Consider the following 15,554-nt stretch of genomic DNA (forward strand, 5'->3'; position numbering starts at 1 on the left):
CTCACCACAGACTCACCGCAGACTCACCGCAGACTCACCACAGACTCACCGTAGACTCACCACAGACTCACCGCAGACTCACCACAGACTCACCACAGACTCACCGTAGACTCACCGCAGACTCACCACGGACTGACCGCAGACTCACCACGGACTCACCGCAGACTCACCGCAGACTCACCACAGACTCACCGTAGACTCACCGCAGACTCACCACGGACTGACCGCAGACTCACCACGGACTCACCGCAGACTCACCGCAGACTCACTGCAGACCCGCGGTGTCAGCAGCAGCAGCAGCCTCCAACAGCCCAAATGACCGAATTCCTCGCGCTCGCGATGTGTGCTGGACGAGGCCATCAACCCCCCCCACCTCGCGTGGCCGGCACCGCGACACGACAGCCGGGCCACGACGTCGCGAGCCGGCACGAGACCGCGGGCCTCGGCCGCCCCCTCGTGGCCACCGGAGCTGGGGGGCCCCGTTGCTAAGAGACTCGGGGACCCCGTTGCTAAGAGACGCGGGGACGCTCAGAACAGCAACGAGAAGCGGCGAGGTCTTAAACCGAAAAGGCCGTCGGCTTTGCTCGACAAGACATCGGGAGGATAAGAGGCGGATAAACAGGTGGGTGACAGGCGGGGGAAGGGAAGAGGCAGGCAAGCAGAGAGAAGCCCTCGTCCGAGGCGCCGCTCGCGCCCCCACGCGGTGCAGAACAACGAAACGCCGCGGCCGTTGGAAGCCGCTCGGGTTCGGGCCCAGTCGGTGAGGGTCCCGCTCCTAGTGGGGGTACGGTCCTTAGGGTCTCGGTGATGAAGTAACTCTTCTGTAACGAAGCTCCTAGTAATTGAACAGTTGTTCAATATATGGGGGGGGGGGGGGGGGTCTTCTGTATCGAGGCCGGTCCCACTCTCTGGGGTCTCTTAACTGAGCCCGGCCTTCACGAATTGAGGTCGCAATCGTTGGGCGCCCGATAAATCGGCAATCCTAATTTGGAGTCAACGTTTAGGGTACTATTAGTTTAGGGTTCCATTCGATAGGATTTTATTTTAATTGGCAATATAATGTACAGCCCCTTTTTCAATCCATTGCTGGATAAAGGCGTCGTCCCCACGACGTGCCGGTCGTTTTACCACACTTGACCATACTTCACCACGCTGGTGAATGCAGGTTAGTACAGGGGAACCCCAGGACCGGTTCAATATATCACCCGCCAATGACGTTAGCCGTGGCTGGGAATCGAACTCAGGTCGCCAGGCTCTCAGAATAGTTTAGGAACTACTGTGCCACCACTCCCCCCCCCAGGCATTTGATTAGTCCTGGTAAAGGGGATCGCGGTCAGCGGGGTTGGTGGGGAGCTGTGGATGGGCCCTCTGGCCTCTCTGTTCGTCAAGCAGGCCCAGCGTCGCGCACGTGAGGCGCCTAACACAGCCACAGTCCGCAGAGCCTGCCCGTGGCCTTCACAATGCCGTGAATTAAGTACTCATTACTCATTAATGAGCCACCAATTATTGTCAGCTACCACTGATTAACCACTATCAATTCATTACCACCCCATTAACGGTTTAATTAACCGTCATTAAGTATCCACACTCAATAAATAAACTTACCACTTGTCATTAACAGGTGGACGAGGCACTTGGCATATCCACCAGACAGTACACACAGCCAGCACGAGTAGCACACACAAAATACCCAGCACACACAGTACAAACACCCAGCACACACATTACAGACACCCAGCACAGTCACGCATGATAGTTACCCAGTACAAACACCGTGCACACACAATACGGACACCCAGCATACACAGTACCAATACCCAGCACAGTCAGCCATTATAGTTACCCAGTACAGACACCCAGCACACAGTACAAACACCCAGCACAGTCAAATATTATAGTTACCCAGTTTTAACACCCTGCACACACAGTACAAACACCCAGCAGTCACCCATTATAGTTACTGTGTACATACACCCAACACACACAGTACAAACACACCCAGCACACACAGTACAAACACCCAGCAGTCACCCATTATAGTTACCCAGTACAGACACCCAGCACACAGTACAAACACCCAGCATAGTCAAATATTATAGTTACCCAGTCTTAACACCCTGCACACACAGTACAAACACCCAGCAGTCACCCATTATAGTTACTGAGTACATACACCCAACACACACAGTACAAACACACCCAGCACACACAGTACAAACACCCAGCAGTCACCCATTATAGTTACTCAGTACAGACACCCTGCACACACAGTACAGACACCCAGCACACACAGTACAAACACCCAGCACACACAGTACAGACACCCAGCACACACAGTACAAACACCCAGCACAGTTACCCATTATAGTTACTCAGTACAGACACCCTGCACACAGTACGGACACCCAGCACACACAGTACAAACAGTACAAACACACCGCACAGTCACTCAACACAGTCACTCAGCACAGACAGGTAAAGGCCTCGTACACAATAAGTTGTACACGACAATGAACTAGAGTGTCGTGGACCCTGGACTGCCAGGGTCATGGCTCCTCAGTGTCTGCGTGTTCATCCAGTGATGATCTTGTGCGCACGGATAATCGTCCCAGTAATCCAGTGTCATTTGGAGCGCGCTAGGTTGGGAGGGCCCCTACGTAATCAGACACATTTTCATCATGACTTGATGTGATCTTGTCACGCTTGTTTCCCTTAGGCTGCGAACCTGTACACCTCTGGGCGGCGCAGCTTTGCAGTCGTGCATGCAGTGAATGCAGAGCCTGTGGCACATTTGATTAATGTGATAATCCGTGTGTTCACGCAGACAATAAGGAACGCGACCACCATGCCCCCTCCCGAGGAGATGTACTGTGCGCAGCAGATCCACGTGCCTCCGGAGCTACCTGACATCCTCAAGCAGTTCACGAAGGCGGCCATCCGCACGCAGCCACGAGACGTGCTCACCTGGGCCTCCGCGTACGGCAGCTGTCATCTCTACACACCACAATACACACCTTCGTCATCTACATATATTAACCACTGCACTACACAAAGACAGAATAGCCCCTGTATAGCCTTAAACAGACTGTTGGGGCAAGTGCTGTTAGTGAGCACCTATGTAGTAGTCCGGACACGGCAGACAAGCAGATGGGTGGCCAGCACCACGCCAAGCCACTTTTGTCTCCCCAGTGCTGATGCTTACACACCGCACCAGGTAGTCATCATTAAGGCCGAGTCAAACTAGGGAAGGCTCAGAACTGGTTTAGATAATTGTCATTGGTGTTGACCGTGAGTGGGAATTGAACTCGGCTCGCCCGTTTTGTAGTGCAGCGCACTAACCACTACACTACCGCTCCCCACAAAGAATGGTATACATACCACTATGCTCCACCACACTATACAGCACACCCCTCTCTTAACACCACAGCACACCCCACTACACTATACACCAGTTAATATATCACTTGTATCTGGTGTTAGCCATGGCAATGAATCGACTCGAGTAACGGGTCCATATCGCGATAAGATAATCACCACGTTACCCCATACCCACTAAACACATTCAAGGACTACTTCTCTCCACCCATGTACACAGCAGAACACACACCACTGCATCACTAGGCATACACCACTTCATCACACGTATCACTCAATGAGCACGGAATGCCGTGACATGTTTTTGTTTAATATAAAGTCTGGATTTTTCTATCCTGTAAATATAATCAATTGTATCTTCCGAGCCCCTTTCTTCATTGACGACAGACCTCTTCTGAATACATACTGCACCTGCGCTCTTAACTGTTGGCACCCGCAATTTCATGTGCCTGTGTGCCCTGCCGCACAGGTCAAGAGTCAGTGATTTTCTGCTCAAATCACCATTGAGTAGGTGCTCATCTCTCCTCGATATACAGCCCTGAGCAAGTGGTAGAAATTCCATATTAATATGAGGGGGTGAGGACACCCATAGATAAACCACTGTTGGCCTCCTTTCAACGCATTGCATTAAACCCTGAAGGAATGATGGGCTAAGTTAACACCGAATCTGGAATTGAACCTGGAACCTTCCGATTAAGAGCCGCTCGCTCTACCTCAGAGCCAGCTGGCCTGTTGCTGTGCAGATACTTCCATGCAAAGGTGCGGGGGGAGCCACTGCCTGTGAAGGAGCGTCTGGAGATGCCCGTGGCTACGCAGAGAGATGACACCGGCCTCACTCCGGGCCTTCTGCGCACCCTACACACCCAGGTGGATTGTCCAACACAGACACGTTCACAGAGAGCTCCACATAGCCTCTACACATCAGTCTGTTGCCTCTTAATTGCGCTTCTATCGCTAGTACTGTGATTACTCTTCCCATGAATTTTGCTAATTGATTCCTCCACCTATGTGAAGGACTCGGTCTACCAGACTGACTGTGTTGTCTCATCCACGCTGTGTTCAGTCACCATAAATAACTGTAGGTCACAACACTTCTCTTCCTGCTTTTTCCCTCTCACTGCTCAACTTTGGAATTCCCTCCCATCGTCTTTTCCCTAGCTCTTATAATAACGTTGCTCAACACAAGAAACGTATTAAATATATATTTTTACAACTTCTATGGTGCTGTTTGTGACTGGCTGTTTGACGTTTTGGGCCTGTGCTCAGCAAAGTGCATAAAACAAAGTAATCATCTGAGTCATGTGTAGCACATCAAGTGATGGCAACAGTTTAAATTCCACAATGAAACATGTCTTCAATTACAGGACCTGTCACCTTGCTGTGTACTCACACCAGAGCTGGCTCATCGTACCCAGATTTTCATGAGTTGATGGGTGTCGTTTGCAGATGGACAGCAATGAGTGGGTGGCCCGTGAGGTTCTGGAGGAGCGGTGGGTGGCCCTGTGCCTCCCCGTCGAGCAGCTCTCCAGCCTGCTGGCCCTCGGCTCGTTTGGGCCAAATGTGGAATGGATCAAGTTTTTCGCCCTGGCCTGCAGCTCTCTTGGAGGCGTAAGTCTCCCCACGGGGTAGCACAAGCCGCACACACGAGGGGTTGAGCGTCGCGCTAGCGTGCCCTCCGAGCAGACGCCTTGCAGGCCGCCACGGGCGCCGGCTGGTCAGTCTGCCACGCACACTCCTGTTAATGCACGACACGTACCGTTTTTGCGCATGAACCAGACGCTGGCCCGTGCCCTACAACACGCTTGCGAGCTGCTAAGCACGGACCCAGAGGGCGGAGCGGCGCGTGTGCCTGTGAAAGTCTTCGAGCAGCTCTACTCGTACCTGGCCGAGGTGGATGGGGACATTCCGCATGCGCACGTCGATGCAGTGCTGCTCTACCTGCAGGCTCAGGCGTCAGTACCCTGTGCACCTGGGCTGTGTGGCACCGCCGCATCTCATGCCAACACCACGGCTCCTGTTCGGGGAGGGGAACTTCACAGTCACCGGCTTGTCGCCTCATTCTGTTTTGGCTCACAGTTAGAGTACTGTGCTGTCAACTCGGTAACCAGAGTTTGATTTCCCCGCCACGAGTAACCATCAGTGGCAAGTGGTACTTGAATCGTTCCTGGACATTCCTTTCGCCAAGCCAGCGATCAGTGTGGTCAATTATAGTCAAACAACCCCCAGGGCTTCATCCAGCAGAGGTGATAATGGGGCTGTAATTCTCTTTTTGTTACTGTTATAAAAAAAAATGATGTTTATGTTAACTACAGAACCTTCCACCACGACACATCACTGTGTATATAATATACAGTACTCCACCTAAGGAATACATGACATGCACATAAACAATTGTCGGGACTGTAGCATAGTAGTGGAGAAAAGGCTGGTTAATATACACAAGTAGCAGAATACCTTCATGGCAAGGCAGCTGGTTATAAACACAGTGGACTGTGGCCAGTAGTGAGGAGGGGGCACGAGTGAGCGTGAATACATGTGAATCAATGCTGAAGTCACATGAATGCTCTAAACCTGTGTTTCCCAACCTCTCTGTATCCGTGCACCACTGTAAACTCTCAAGAAATGTCTGGCAACCCCAGTGCACCGATAGCATAATTTTATAAATGAAAACTCTAAATCGTAGCATCTGCAACAGTTCCGCGGACCATTTCCCACGACGTTGCACAGCGCCGGTGGTTCTGCCGACCACAGGCTTGTGACTGCTGCTCTGAACCCCGCTCTCTCATTGATTAATCAGGGCCTTCTAGTGAATGTATTCAGACTTCAGGCTTGAACATATGGGACATTCCTACAAGGGATATGTGTAATACACGACATTGTTCAATAGGGACCGAAGCGTGTGTACCATTTTTGTGCAAATCATGCAGTCTATTAATATTTCAAATGAATTACTTAAAAAATGTATGCGCTAATATTAAATGAAATAGTTTGGTTATTTGATGCATTTTTTAAGTGTCATGCATTACGATTAATACATGGACAGTCCTTTCATCTGCAGACAGACTCTCCCCCCACTGTATCACTTCCGATTAGCACGGTTGGCTATGTATGGTGCAAAAGAAGTTCAACATACATACAGAGTGGAATGTTCACGACTGGCACTGCAAGTGTGTAAACAGGAGATGAGGACCGATAGCTCAATGCTCACTTGAGCAGAAAGTCATCTTGGCTCTGCCTCGCCTATGGCATCGGTGCACTTGCGTCGCCGCTCCTGCACGCATTCTTTGTAATAACTTTAAAAAAAAACAAGAGATCCGTTTCAACCGCATACAGTAAAACATGGCTATGAATATGCTGTCATCACTAGGTACTGACGAACCGCGTGTTTACATTCCCTACGGGAAATATGTGCGAGTGAGGTGGTGGCGCCTCATTATGCATGCACCGTGCACCGATGAGATAAGGCTGCATTTCTGCACGAATATTGCGTGTCTTCTGTGTGCCTTTTTAGAGACAGGCAAGACGGACTGGTGATGCCGCGGAATCTGAACCAGGCTGACTTCCCTGGCCTAACCCCTGCCTGACCCCCGAAACCTGGCTTCTGCCTGGTCACTCCAGTGCTCACGTCCGACACAAAGACCAATCGAAGACCAATCACTACCGTGGACCACCTCTGCCTCCAGAACCGCTCTCAGTTTCCCTGGTAGAGCCACTTGCAGGTGTCCACCCAAGACGCTCTTAGCACTCCATCCAGGTCCCCATGCTCTGGCTAGGAGCTCTCTCTCTGTCAACACCTCGTGTGATGGACGGGGCTCGAGTGGCAGGTTAGGGTGACAACGGCCTTGCTCGGATAGTCAAGAAGTGATATAATCTTTATCATCAGTGTTTTGCTATGTTTCATCAATAAATGCCGAACGTGATTAATGAGTCAATACTCATTCATTCTCCCAGTGTATTATTTTATGTAAAACCGTCCTGTTTAATTGGGATTCGTGTGAAGAGATGGAGGGATGGAAGAAAGGAATGGAAGGAGAGTGAAATACGAATTATGGATGTAAGCAGGAGGAATAGAAGAGGGAATAAGGGATGTGAGGCGAGATGGATGGAAGACAGCCATAGGCGGAGTTTGGAGGGCGCAGGGGTTCGCTTTGTCCCTCACATTAGGAATCACGGGTGCATATAATTTATTTTTAATCTTAATTGCAAACTACTGAAAATACATTCATAAAGGTGTCCAGTTTGGGGAGAGCGTTGCCCCCCCCGTGCCCCCCCCAAGACAGCAGAAGTAAGGCATGGAAGTAGGAAGTTTTGGAGGCTGTAGGGAGAAATGTAAAGGGAGAGAGAAGGAATGGAATGACGAAAATAGTGATGGAACGGGATGGATGGAGGGAGGGGGTCGTAATCTGTGTGGGCCACCCATGTGTGCACATATATCCCGGCCGCTGTGCTTCTTCCACGCCAGAATCATAGACGTGACCTCCCAATGGCCACGTGCGTCACGCGTGGAAAGTGTCGCCCCTGTGCCAAGGGTGGCCACGGCTCAGTGTGAGGGGCCGGGTTCCGCTAATGCGGGACAAGAAAGTCAGGCCCTGCTGAGCTCGCATTATCTTTAGATTAACGGTGGACAAATCTGCTTACGAGTAGCACTAGCCTCCCTGACAGCATCCAGTATTTCCCCACTCCCCAGGCAGGGACAAGAGGTTTCTCCCCGGATGAATGTGATAAGAAATCGCGGGGCATCTGACTGGAGGTATGTACGGAGATGCCTGGGCATCACAGAGAGGGCCTATTCAGGTCAGAACAGGGCGAGGGAAGCCCTGTGGCCATAACTCAAAGATCAAGATAAATCATGGAAAGGAGCCTGGCACAGGGCCAGATTCAGACAACTGCTACTCACACAATCAGGCAGACGGACACACGAATCTCTCATCATCATCAGAACAATCATCAGAGTCGTCATCGTCGGATGAGGAGGGGAGTGAGACGAAGCCCTTCAGGTGCACGCTGTGGCGCGGCAGGGACTGCAGGACGGCCATCCTGGGCGCGTGCGAGAACAACAACAGCGTGGCGCTGCGCTGGCTGCTGGGGCAAGGTGCCACGTGGGGCGACGTGAACGCGACAGATGCCAACGGCAGGGTGAGCAGCAGTGAGCACCACTGCCACTGCCATCACACAGCTGAGCGCCGTGCCTGTGATCCAGCACTCTGGAGTCAAAGGCTAGTGCAGTGGTTCCCAAACGGCCCCGGTGAAGTTGCACTGCCTGTGCACTCGAAGATAGCTACGCCACAATGCAGGTGGCATCGTTGTCTTTGTGCCCGTGTGCCCGCGGTCCACACAGACGGGTCTGGCCGTGGCGAGCAGTTGCGGCTTCGCGGGAGTCGTGTCTGTGCTTCTGCAGTGTCCCCTGGTTGACGTGCATCTTCCTGACAACGAGGGCAACACTGCACTCATGCTGGCGGTGCAGGCAGGTAACGTCGCACCACGTGTGCAAAACCCTCCAAGGGGAGCGGACGGGCAGATAACATCTTGGAGTGGTAGCATAGCCCAGTGGTAGAGCGTTCGCTGTTTAATTGCAGGGATTTGGGATTCAACCCTGAAAGGCCGCCCTGGTTAAAACCACGGTGTGTATTTACCATTTAAATATAACTTGGCATATGCTTCACAGTGGACGTCAAAGATCCCGTGATGTAAGTCTAAGAGTTATAGGCCATTGTGTGCTGGTGTCAAGGTTAACATTTTAAACCTTGCAAATGTATAACTTAGTTTGAAGAAACATAACACGTAGGCTTTTGCGACCAATATTATCCATAGAGGTTTTTTGGGTTACATCGTGTGAATATAAATGTGTCGTTAAACCCGCCACCACCCAACACAGCCAATTAGTAAGGTTTTTAAATGCTGTCGGTTTACTCTCCAACACCCTGTTGTGCTGAACTAGTCACTAATTTGCATGTTTTGTTTACGTGGCAAACCTTACTAATTCGCAGTGTCGGGTGGTGGCGGGTTTAACGACACATTTATATTCATGCGATCTCACCCAAAAACCTCTATTATGGAGAAACATTGCAACCGTCGGCACCCACCCACCCACCCCCTCCCTGCCCTGCCTTTCCTCCTGTGAAATCTTGGCAGGACCCTCTTGAAAAATCATCATGAGAATTCGTTAGACTTTCCTGCGAGACCCCCCACCACTCCACTTCCTAAGAGGGCCAGAGAGGCAGGTAACGTGAGAACAACAATTCACGGAAACGTGATTTCTGGACAGCAGAAGGCACGATTGGGAGCACCAGATCGGGCCTTGCATGCAACATTTGACCTTGTTATCAACGTGAGTTGAGTGAGTATCCGTCAACAGAGTTTGTTTTGTTTGAGTTGGCGATGACTCTGAGTGGACTACAATCATCAAGCGTGATGGCAACTAGCACTATTAAACTTTTTATTTTTTATTTTACCAGATAAGGCCCACTGAACTTTACAGCTCTTTATCAGAAGCGACCTGGCCACCAATTATAGCTCAACGAAGTGGCTTATCACGTCGACATTTACAGAAGCCAAATACTCTACACCAACCTTTTTTAGATACTGTACCCCTTGTTGAATTACGTTTCAACCGAGTACCCCCTTGCCTGACCCAACATGGTTCTGCCAAATAAATGTATGATCAACGAACGTCAATATTTAACCACTTGTCCATTTTGTGAGATATCCTAAATAGCGAGTAACTGTGAGAGAATATAAAATCAACGGACGCTCTGCATGCGTGACGTAATTTATTCGTGCTCGCTGGTTACTCTTGGAAACCGCATCTTTTATATCGTTTTAGGTTACCGTATGGATTCACATTTTATCGTAGTTATTTTATATTGGCAGATTCATACGTGATTATTCACCAATGACTCTCATGTATGATGTCATTTAACACATTTATAAATCATCTCACGTACCCCCTGGGACAATTGCCACGTGCCACCAGGAGTCCGCGTACCCCAGGGTGAGAACCACTGCTCTACACTACCGAGCTGAGCCCACGGCACGACCGGTTCACCGACGGGGATCGAGATGGCAACGGGCTCGGTGTACAAAGTCTTTACCGAGTTCACCGGGTGACCGATCAAACGAGTAGAGGGCGTCGCCATACACTATAAGTCAGCAACAGAACGACAAATACGTTGTATTCTGGATTCATAGTTATTAGGAATCATCAGTCATGAAAGGCCTTGAGACCCCGGTGAGCAGGAGCTTTATCGGTCAGGATTTGATAAATGCATTGTGGTACGTATAAATAACATCTGTAAACGTGATCATATTTACGGGTGGTGGAGGGATTAACGGCAATCATTTTGGCATTAAAACTACCACGCGGCTGAGCCCAATAAAAATGAACATGGATCATGATGTTGACCAGGAGCACCGACGTTGTAAAGTGAATGGCCACCATCGTCTTCTATGGAGGTTGTTGCCCGAGCGGAATGTCCCCATGTCGTCCGCCAGGCGGCGCTGTGAGCTAGGAACGACGCGTGGCCGTGAATCTGCCTCGGTCTCGTTCGGGCGACGGTGCCAAATGGGGTGAGGTTGCGGCGCGTGGCTCGGGGTTAAGTGGGTTACGGTTGCATGGGTAAGGGGTTCACGGTGAATTGAAAGATGAGCGGTGCTAATTGACAATGTCGCGGTCTCTCATCGCTGAAGGCTTCTCCGCTCCCCAGGACTTAGAAGAAAACAAACACGCGAGTGACGCTCTCTCTCTCTCGCGTAGCCAGAGCAGAAACAACGCAGCGAAACGCATGTTGATGTTGCTAAAATAGAGTGATCTGTGACCAAACCTCACCGCATTATACCTCGACACCCCCCGTCTCACCGCCACAGCACAAGCCACCAACATTGCTCATGCTAACCCTCATTCCACCACAAACCTCACTCACAGCACCACAGCCGCTCACTGCTCCAATATCAAAACACTCGCGGCACGCCACGCTCACCCCCACTTTCACCAGGTCTCATCCTACTCACCAGGTCTCATCCACACTCACCAGGTCTCAACCACACTCACCAGGTCTCAACCACACTCACCAGGTCTCAACCACACTCACCAGGTCTCAACCACACTCACCAGGTCTCTCCCTACTCACCAGGTCTCTCCCTACTCACCAGGTCTCATCCACACTCACCAGGTCTCAACCACACTCACCAGGTCTCATCCACACTCACCAGGTCTCAACCACACTCACCAGGTCTCAACCACACTCACCAGGTCTCATCCACACTCACCAGGTCTCAACCACACTCACCAGGTATCATCCCTACTCACCAGGTCTTAACCACACTCACCAGGTCTCTCCCTACTCACCAGGTCTCAACCACACTCACCAGGTCTCAACCACACTGCCCAGGTCTCAACCACACTCACCAGGTCTTAACCACACTCACCAGGTCTCTCCCTACTCACCAGGTCTCATCCACACTCACCAGGTCTCAACCACACTCACCAGGTATCATCCCTACTCACCAGGTCTCAACCACACTCACCAGGTCTCAACCACACTCACCAGGTATCATCCCTACTCACCAGGTCTCAACCACACTCACCAGGTCTCAACCACACTCACCAGGTCTCAACCACACTCACCAGGTCTCAACCACACTCACCAGGTCTCAACTATACTCACCAGGTCTCAACCACACTCACCAGGTCTCATCCACACTCACCAGGTCTCAACCACATTCACCAGGTCTCAACCACACTCACCAGGTCTCAACCACACTCACCAGGTCTCAACCACACTCACCAGGTCTCAACCACATTCACCAGGTCTCAACCACACTCACCAGGTCTCATCCACACTCACCAGGTCTCAACCACACTCACCAGGTCTCAACCACACTCACCAGGTCTCAACCACACTCACCAGGTCTCAACCACACTGCCCAGGTCTCAACCACACTCACCAGGTCTCATCCACACTCACCAGGTCTCAACCACACTCACCAGGTCTCATCCACACTCACCAGGTCTCAACCACACTCACCAGGTCTCAACCACACTCACCAGGTCTCTCCCTACTCACCAGGTCTCATCCACACTGCCCAGGTCTCAACCACACTCACCAGGTCTCATCCACACTCACCAGGTCTCTCCCTACTCACCAGGTCTCTCCCTCCTCACCAGGCCTCATCCACACTCGCCAGGTCTCAACCACACTCACCAGGTCTCATCCACACTCACCAGGTCTCAACTACACTCACCAGGTCTCTCCCTACTCACCAGGTCTCAACCACAGTCACCAGGTCTCAACCACACTCACCAGGTCTCAACCACACTCACCAGGTCTCATGCCTACTCATCAGGTCTCATCCCTACTCACCAGGTCTCAACCACACTCACCAGGTCTCAACCACACTCACCAGGTCTCAACCACACTCACCAGGTCTCATCCCTACTCAACAGGTCTCAACCACACTCACCAGGTCTCATCCACACTCACCAGGTCTCAACCACACTCGCCAGGTCTCTCCCTACTCACCAGGTATCAACCACACTCACCAGGTCTCAACCACACTCACCAGGTATCCACACTCACCAGGTCTCAACCACACTCACCAGATCTCAACCACACTCACCAGGTCTCTCCCTACTCACCAGGTATCAACCACACTCACCAGGTCTCATCCACACTCACCAGGTCTCATCCACACTCACCAGATCTCAACCACACTCACCAGGTCTCAACCACACTCACCAGGTCTCATCCACACTCACCAGGTCTCAACCACACTCACCAGGTCTCATCCACACTCACCAGGTCTCAACCACACTCACCAGGTCTCATCCACACTCACCAGGTCTCAACCACACTCACCAGGCCTCTCCCTACTCACCAGGTCTCATCCACACTCACCAGGTCTCAACCACACTCACCAGGTCTCAACCACACTCACCAGGTCTCATCCACACTCACCAGGTCTCAACCACACTCACCAGGTCTCATCCACACTCACCAGGTCTCAACCACACTCACCAGGTCTCTCCCTACTCACCAGGTCTCAACCACACTCACCAGGTCTCATCCACACTCACCAGGTCTCAACCACACTCACCAGGTCTCAACCACACTCACCAGGTCTCAACCACACTCACCAGGTCTCAACTACACTCAACACTCACCAAGACTCAGATAACACCCAGCAAGACAAATATCACACTCGCCAGGTCACAATCACACTCACCAGGTCTCACCCCCCCACCCTCACCAGGCGATGTGGGCATCACGCGCCAGCTGCTGTCGGTGGAGGCGGTTGTGGCGCGGGGCGCGCTGGAGGTGCCCAACGCGCTGGGCCTCACCGCGCTGATGCAGGCCGCGGTGCAGGGCCGCCTGCACTGCGCCCGCCAGCTCGTGCTCGCAGGTGCGGCCAGCACCTCACCGCTTCTCACACCTCAATTCATTCCTCAACCTTCACCCATAGCGCCTCATGACTACTGACCGCTTCCACCTCCCCTATTCACCACTCGAGCCTCACTCGTTAACCCCTCACACCTTTAACGTCGTTCCACATTACTCATCCGTCATTCGTAACCTCACCATTCGTCCATTCTCACTCCTCACCACTCACCGGGTCTAGAATTGTCTCTGAAAATGCATTCTTTCGACACTTGAAAGATGGATTATTGTGGTTCAGTGGAGATGCCCAAAGGCTCCGAGTCACACCTTCTCACACCAAGGCAGCTTTGTCAGACCACTAGAGTTCAGTGTGAACACCCATGGGTGACAGCCAGCGTTTCAAGAGCCAACAATAACGATCCAGGGAAGCCTCAGCGAGTCTCAGGACTCTCCTTCAGGAGGGTGCTGCATCGGGATGGTTGGCCCTGCCACGATTGCGTGTTTGACTCATGGGAGTAAAGCGGTGGCCCTGTTGAAACCCCACCGCGCATAAAACGCTCAAGGCACTGCACAGATGGATTCAACCCACTTGTTGTACTGCCGATCACCTTGTAGCCAATTCAGTGAACAGTGTTTCGCGTCGCACGGTGGCTTGGTCGTATGTGCGGAAGCGACCGGGCACGAGGTGGAGGAGGCCACACTCCGAGGGGCCCCGTTTGCACGGCTCGCGTCAAGGGGACGTTTGCGCGCAACTGCAGGCGCGGACATGGAGGTGCGGGACAGCGGCCGCGGGCTGCGGGCCCAGGAGTGGGCCCTGCTGGGTGGACGCGCGGACACAGCGGCCCTGCTGGAGCGTCTGGCGAAGATGGGCCAGCCCGAGTGGCTCCAGTGCGACGGGTACCGCCTGGGGTCCCCATGCCTCGGTGGCCAGTGCGACGACCGCGCCTCCTCCACCGGCCAGGGGGCCGCTGGTTGCTTCCTGAGGGCCCTGCGAGCTCTGACGGACGCGTGCTTCCCGGGGGGGCCCCAAGACAACGGCGCGCTCGACCACATGGTCCGCGCAACCACGGCCGCGTCCGGCCCCTTCGTCGGCACGGCGTGCAAGCCTTGCTTTGGCGGCACCACCCGGGACTCGGGGGCCACCGTTGAGGCGCCTCCAAGCGCCGCGACGGCGCGCGGCGGCGACCCCAAAGTCGTGGGGCCATGGGCCGGCGCGCCGTCATACTTGCGGGGTGCCTCCCGTGGCCATGGCCGCGTCGCGTGGGCCACGGGGTGGATGCCGACTCGGCCCCGGCGGCTCCGAGTCGGCGTCCGCCCCGAGTCACCGCTGCCGAGCATCCGGCTCAGCAAGGTCGGGAGGGTGACTCCTGCACCCGAGGAAGGCGCCCGGAGTCCCCGCGGCATCCAGAGCGCACAACTCCTGTGCGTCTCCTGCCCCTGAGCGCACTACCGCGTTCGAGTCTCCGCTTGTGTCGGGGGGAGCAGCTGGACGGGTGGCGGGCACGCTGCCTTCTGCCCCCTCCCCCCCTCTTCCCTTTGCTCCCCCACACCTTTGTATGTCCCCGGATCCCAGAACCCCCCCAGTTTTTTAAGCTCTCTCTGGATCCTCTACGCTCCCCCTCGCTTCACTCTGCTCCCCGTTGTGTCGAGGCTTGCGCCTCCGATTTGCCCTTGACCCTCGCTGCCCCCCTCCCACGTGTCCCCCCTATTCGCTGCCCCCCTCCCACGTGCCCCCCCCTGTTCGCTGCTCCCCTCCCACGTGTCCCCCCTGTTCGCTGCTCCCCTTCCACTCGACTCGGATTGCGG

At 53.2% G+C, this 15,554-nt stretch overlaps 3 protein-coding genes across 6 annotated transcripts; all 3 read left to right on the forward strand.

Annotated features, from left to right (window-relative positions):
• Positions 1-477: 477 nt before the first annotated feature.
• On the forward strand, positions 478-7,313 carry ROPN1L (rhophilin associated tail protein 1 like). 4 transcript variants are annotated; one of them, XM_032951793.1, is made up of 6 exons: positions 478-622; positions 2,825-2,976; positions 4,119-4,242; positions 4,822-4,983; positions 5,152-5,327; positions 6,887-7,313. In XM_032951793.1, exons 2-6 carry the CDS (start codon positions 2,846-2,848, stop codon positions 6,957-6,959), a joined length of 666 nt encoding a protein of 221 aa, XP_032807684.1. In that variant the 5' UTR covers positions 478-622; positions 2,825-2,845; the 3' UTR covers positions 6,960-7,313. The 4 variants fall into 4 exon arrangements, with proteins under 4 accessions (XP_032807684.1, XP_032807685.1, XP_075922150.1 ...); XM_032951794.1 differs by having other exon boundaries at positions 5,152-5,265; XM_076066035.1 differs by lacking the exon at positions 478-622 and adding an exon at positions 662-784.
• An 814-nt stretch (positions 7,314-8,127) lies between these two features.
• Positions 8,128-13,850, forward strand: LOC116941153 (uncharacterized). The gene is made up of 4 exons (XM_076066005.1): positions 8,128-8,511; positions 8,654-8,909; positions 10,867-10,874; positions 12,234-13,850. The coding sequence occupies exons 1-4, from the start codon at positions 8,128-8,130 to the stop codon at positions 13,848-13,850; spliced, it is 2,265 nt and encodes a 754-aa protein (XP_075922120.1).
• Positions 13,851-15,473, forward strand: LOC142924202 (ankyrin repeat domain-containing protein 33B-like). Its single transcript, XM_076066034.1, has one exon. It carries the CDS (start codon positions 14,323-14,325, stop codon positions 15,187-15,189), a length of 867 nt encoding a protein of 288 aa, XP_075922149.1. The 5' UTR covers positions 13,851-14,322; the 3' UTR covers positions 15,190-15,473.
• Positions 15,474-15,554: the final 81 nt, after the last annotated feature.

This window comes from Petromyzon marinus, chromosome 10, assembly GCF_048934315.1.
Source record: "Petromyzon marinus isolate PM22_M1 ecotype Great Lakes invasive population chromosome 10, UKy_Petmar_22M1.pri1.0, whole genome shotgun sequence".
NCBI classification, from domain to species: Eukaryota; Metazoa; Chordata; class Hyperoartia; order Petromyzontiformes; family Petromyzontidae; genus Petromyzon; species Petromyzon marinus.

Bases quoted from the DNA above. Each gene is read 5' to 3' on its own strand.
- ROPN1L (XM_032951793.1), top strand. From the start codon at position 2,846: ATGCCCCCTCCCGAGGAGATGTACTGTGCGCAGCAGATCCACGTGCCT. The intron at 2,977-4,118 runs GTACGGCAGCTG...GTTGCTGTGCAG, and splicing joins GTGCTCACCTGGGCCTCCGC to ATACTTCCATGCAAAGGTGC. The intron at 5,328-6,886 runs GTCAGTACCCTG...GTGCCTTTTTAG, and splicing joins CTCTACCTGCAGGCTCAGGC to AGACAGGCAAGACGGACTGG.
- LOC116941153 (XM_076066005.1), top strand. From the start codon at position 8,128: ATGTACGGAGATGCCTGGGCATCACAGAGAGGGCCTATTCAGGTCAGA. The intron at 8,512-8,653 runs GTGAGCAGCAGT...ACTCGAAGATAG, and splicing joins CGACAGATGCCAACGGCAGG to CTACGCCACAATGCAGGTGG.
- LOC142924202 (XM_076066034.1), top strand. From the start codon at position 14,323: ATGGATTCAACCCACTTGTTGTACTGCCGATCACCTTGTAGCCAATTC.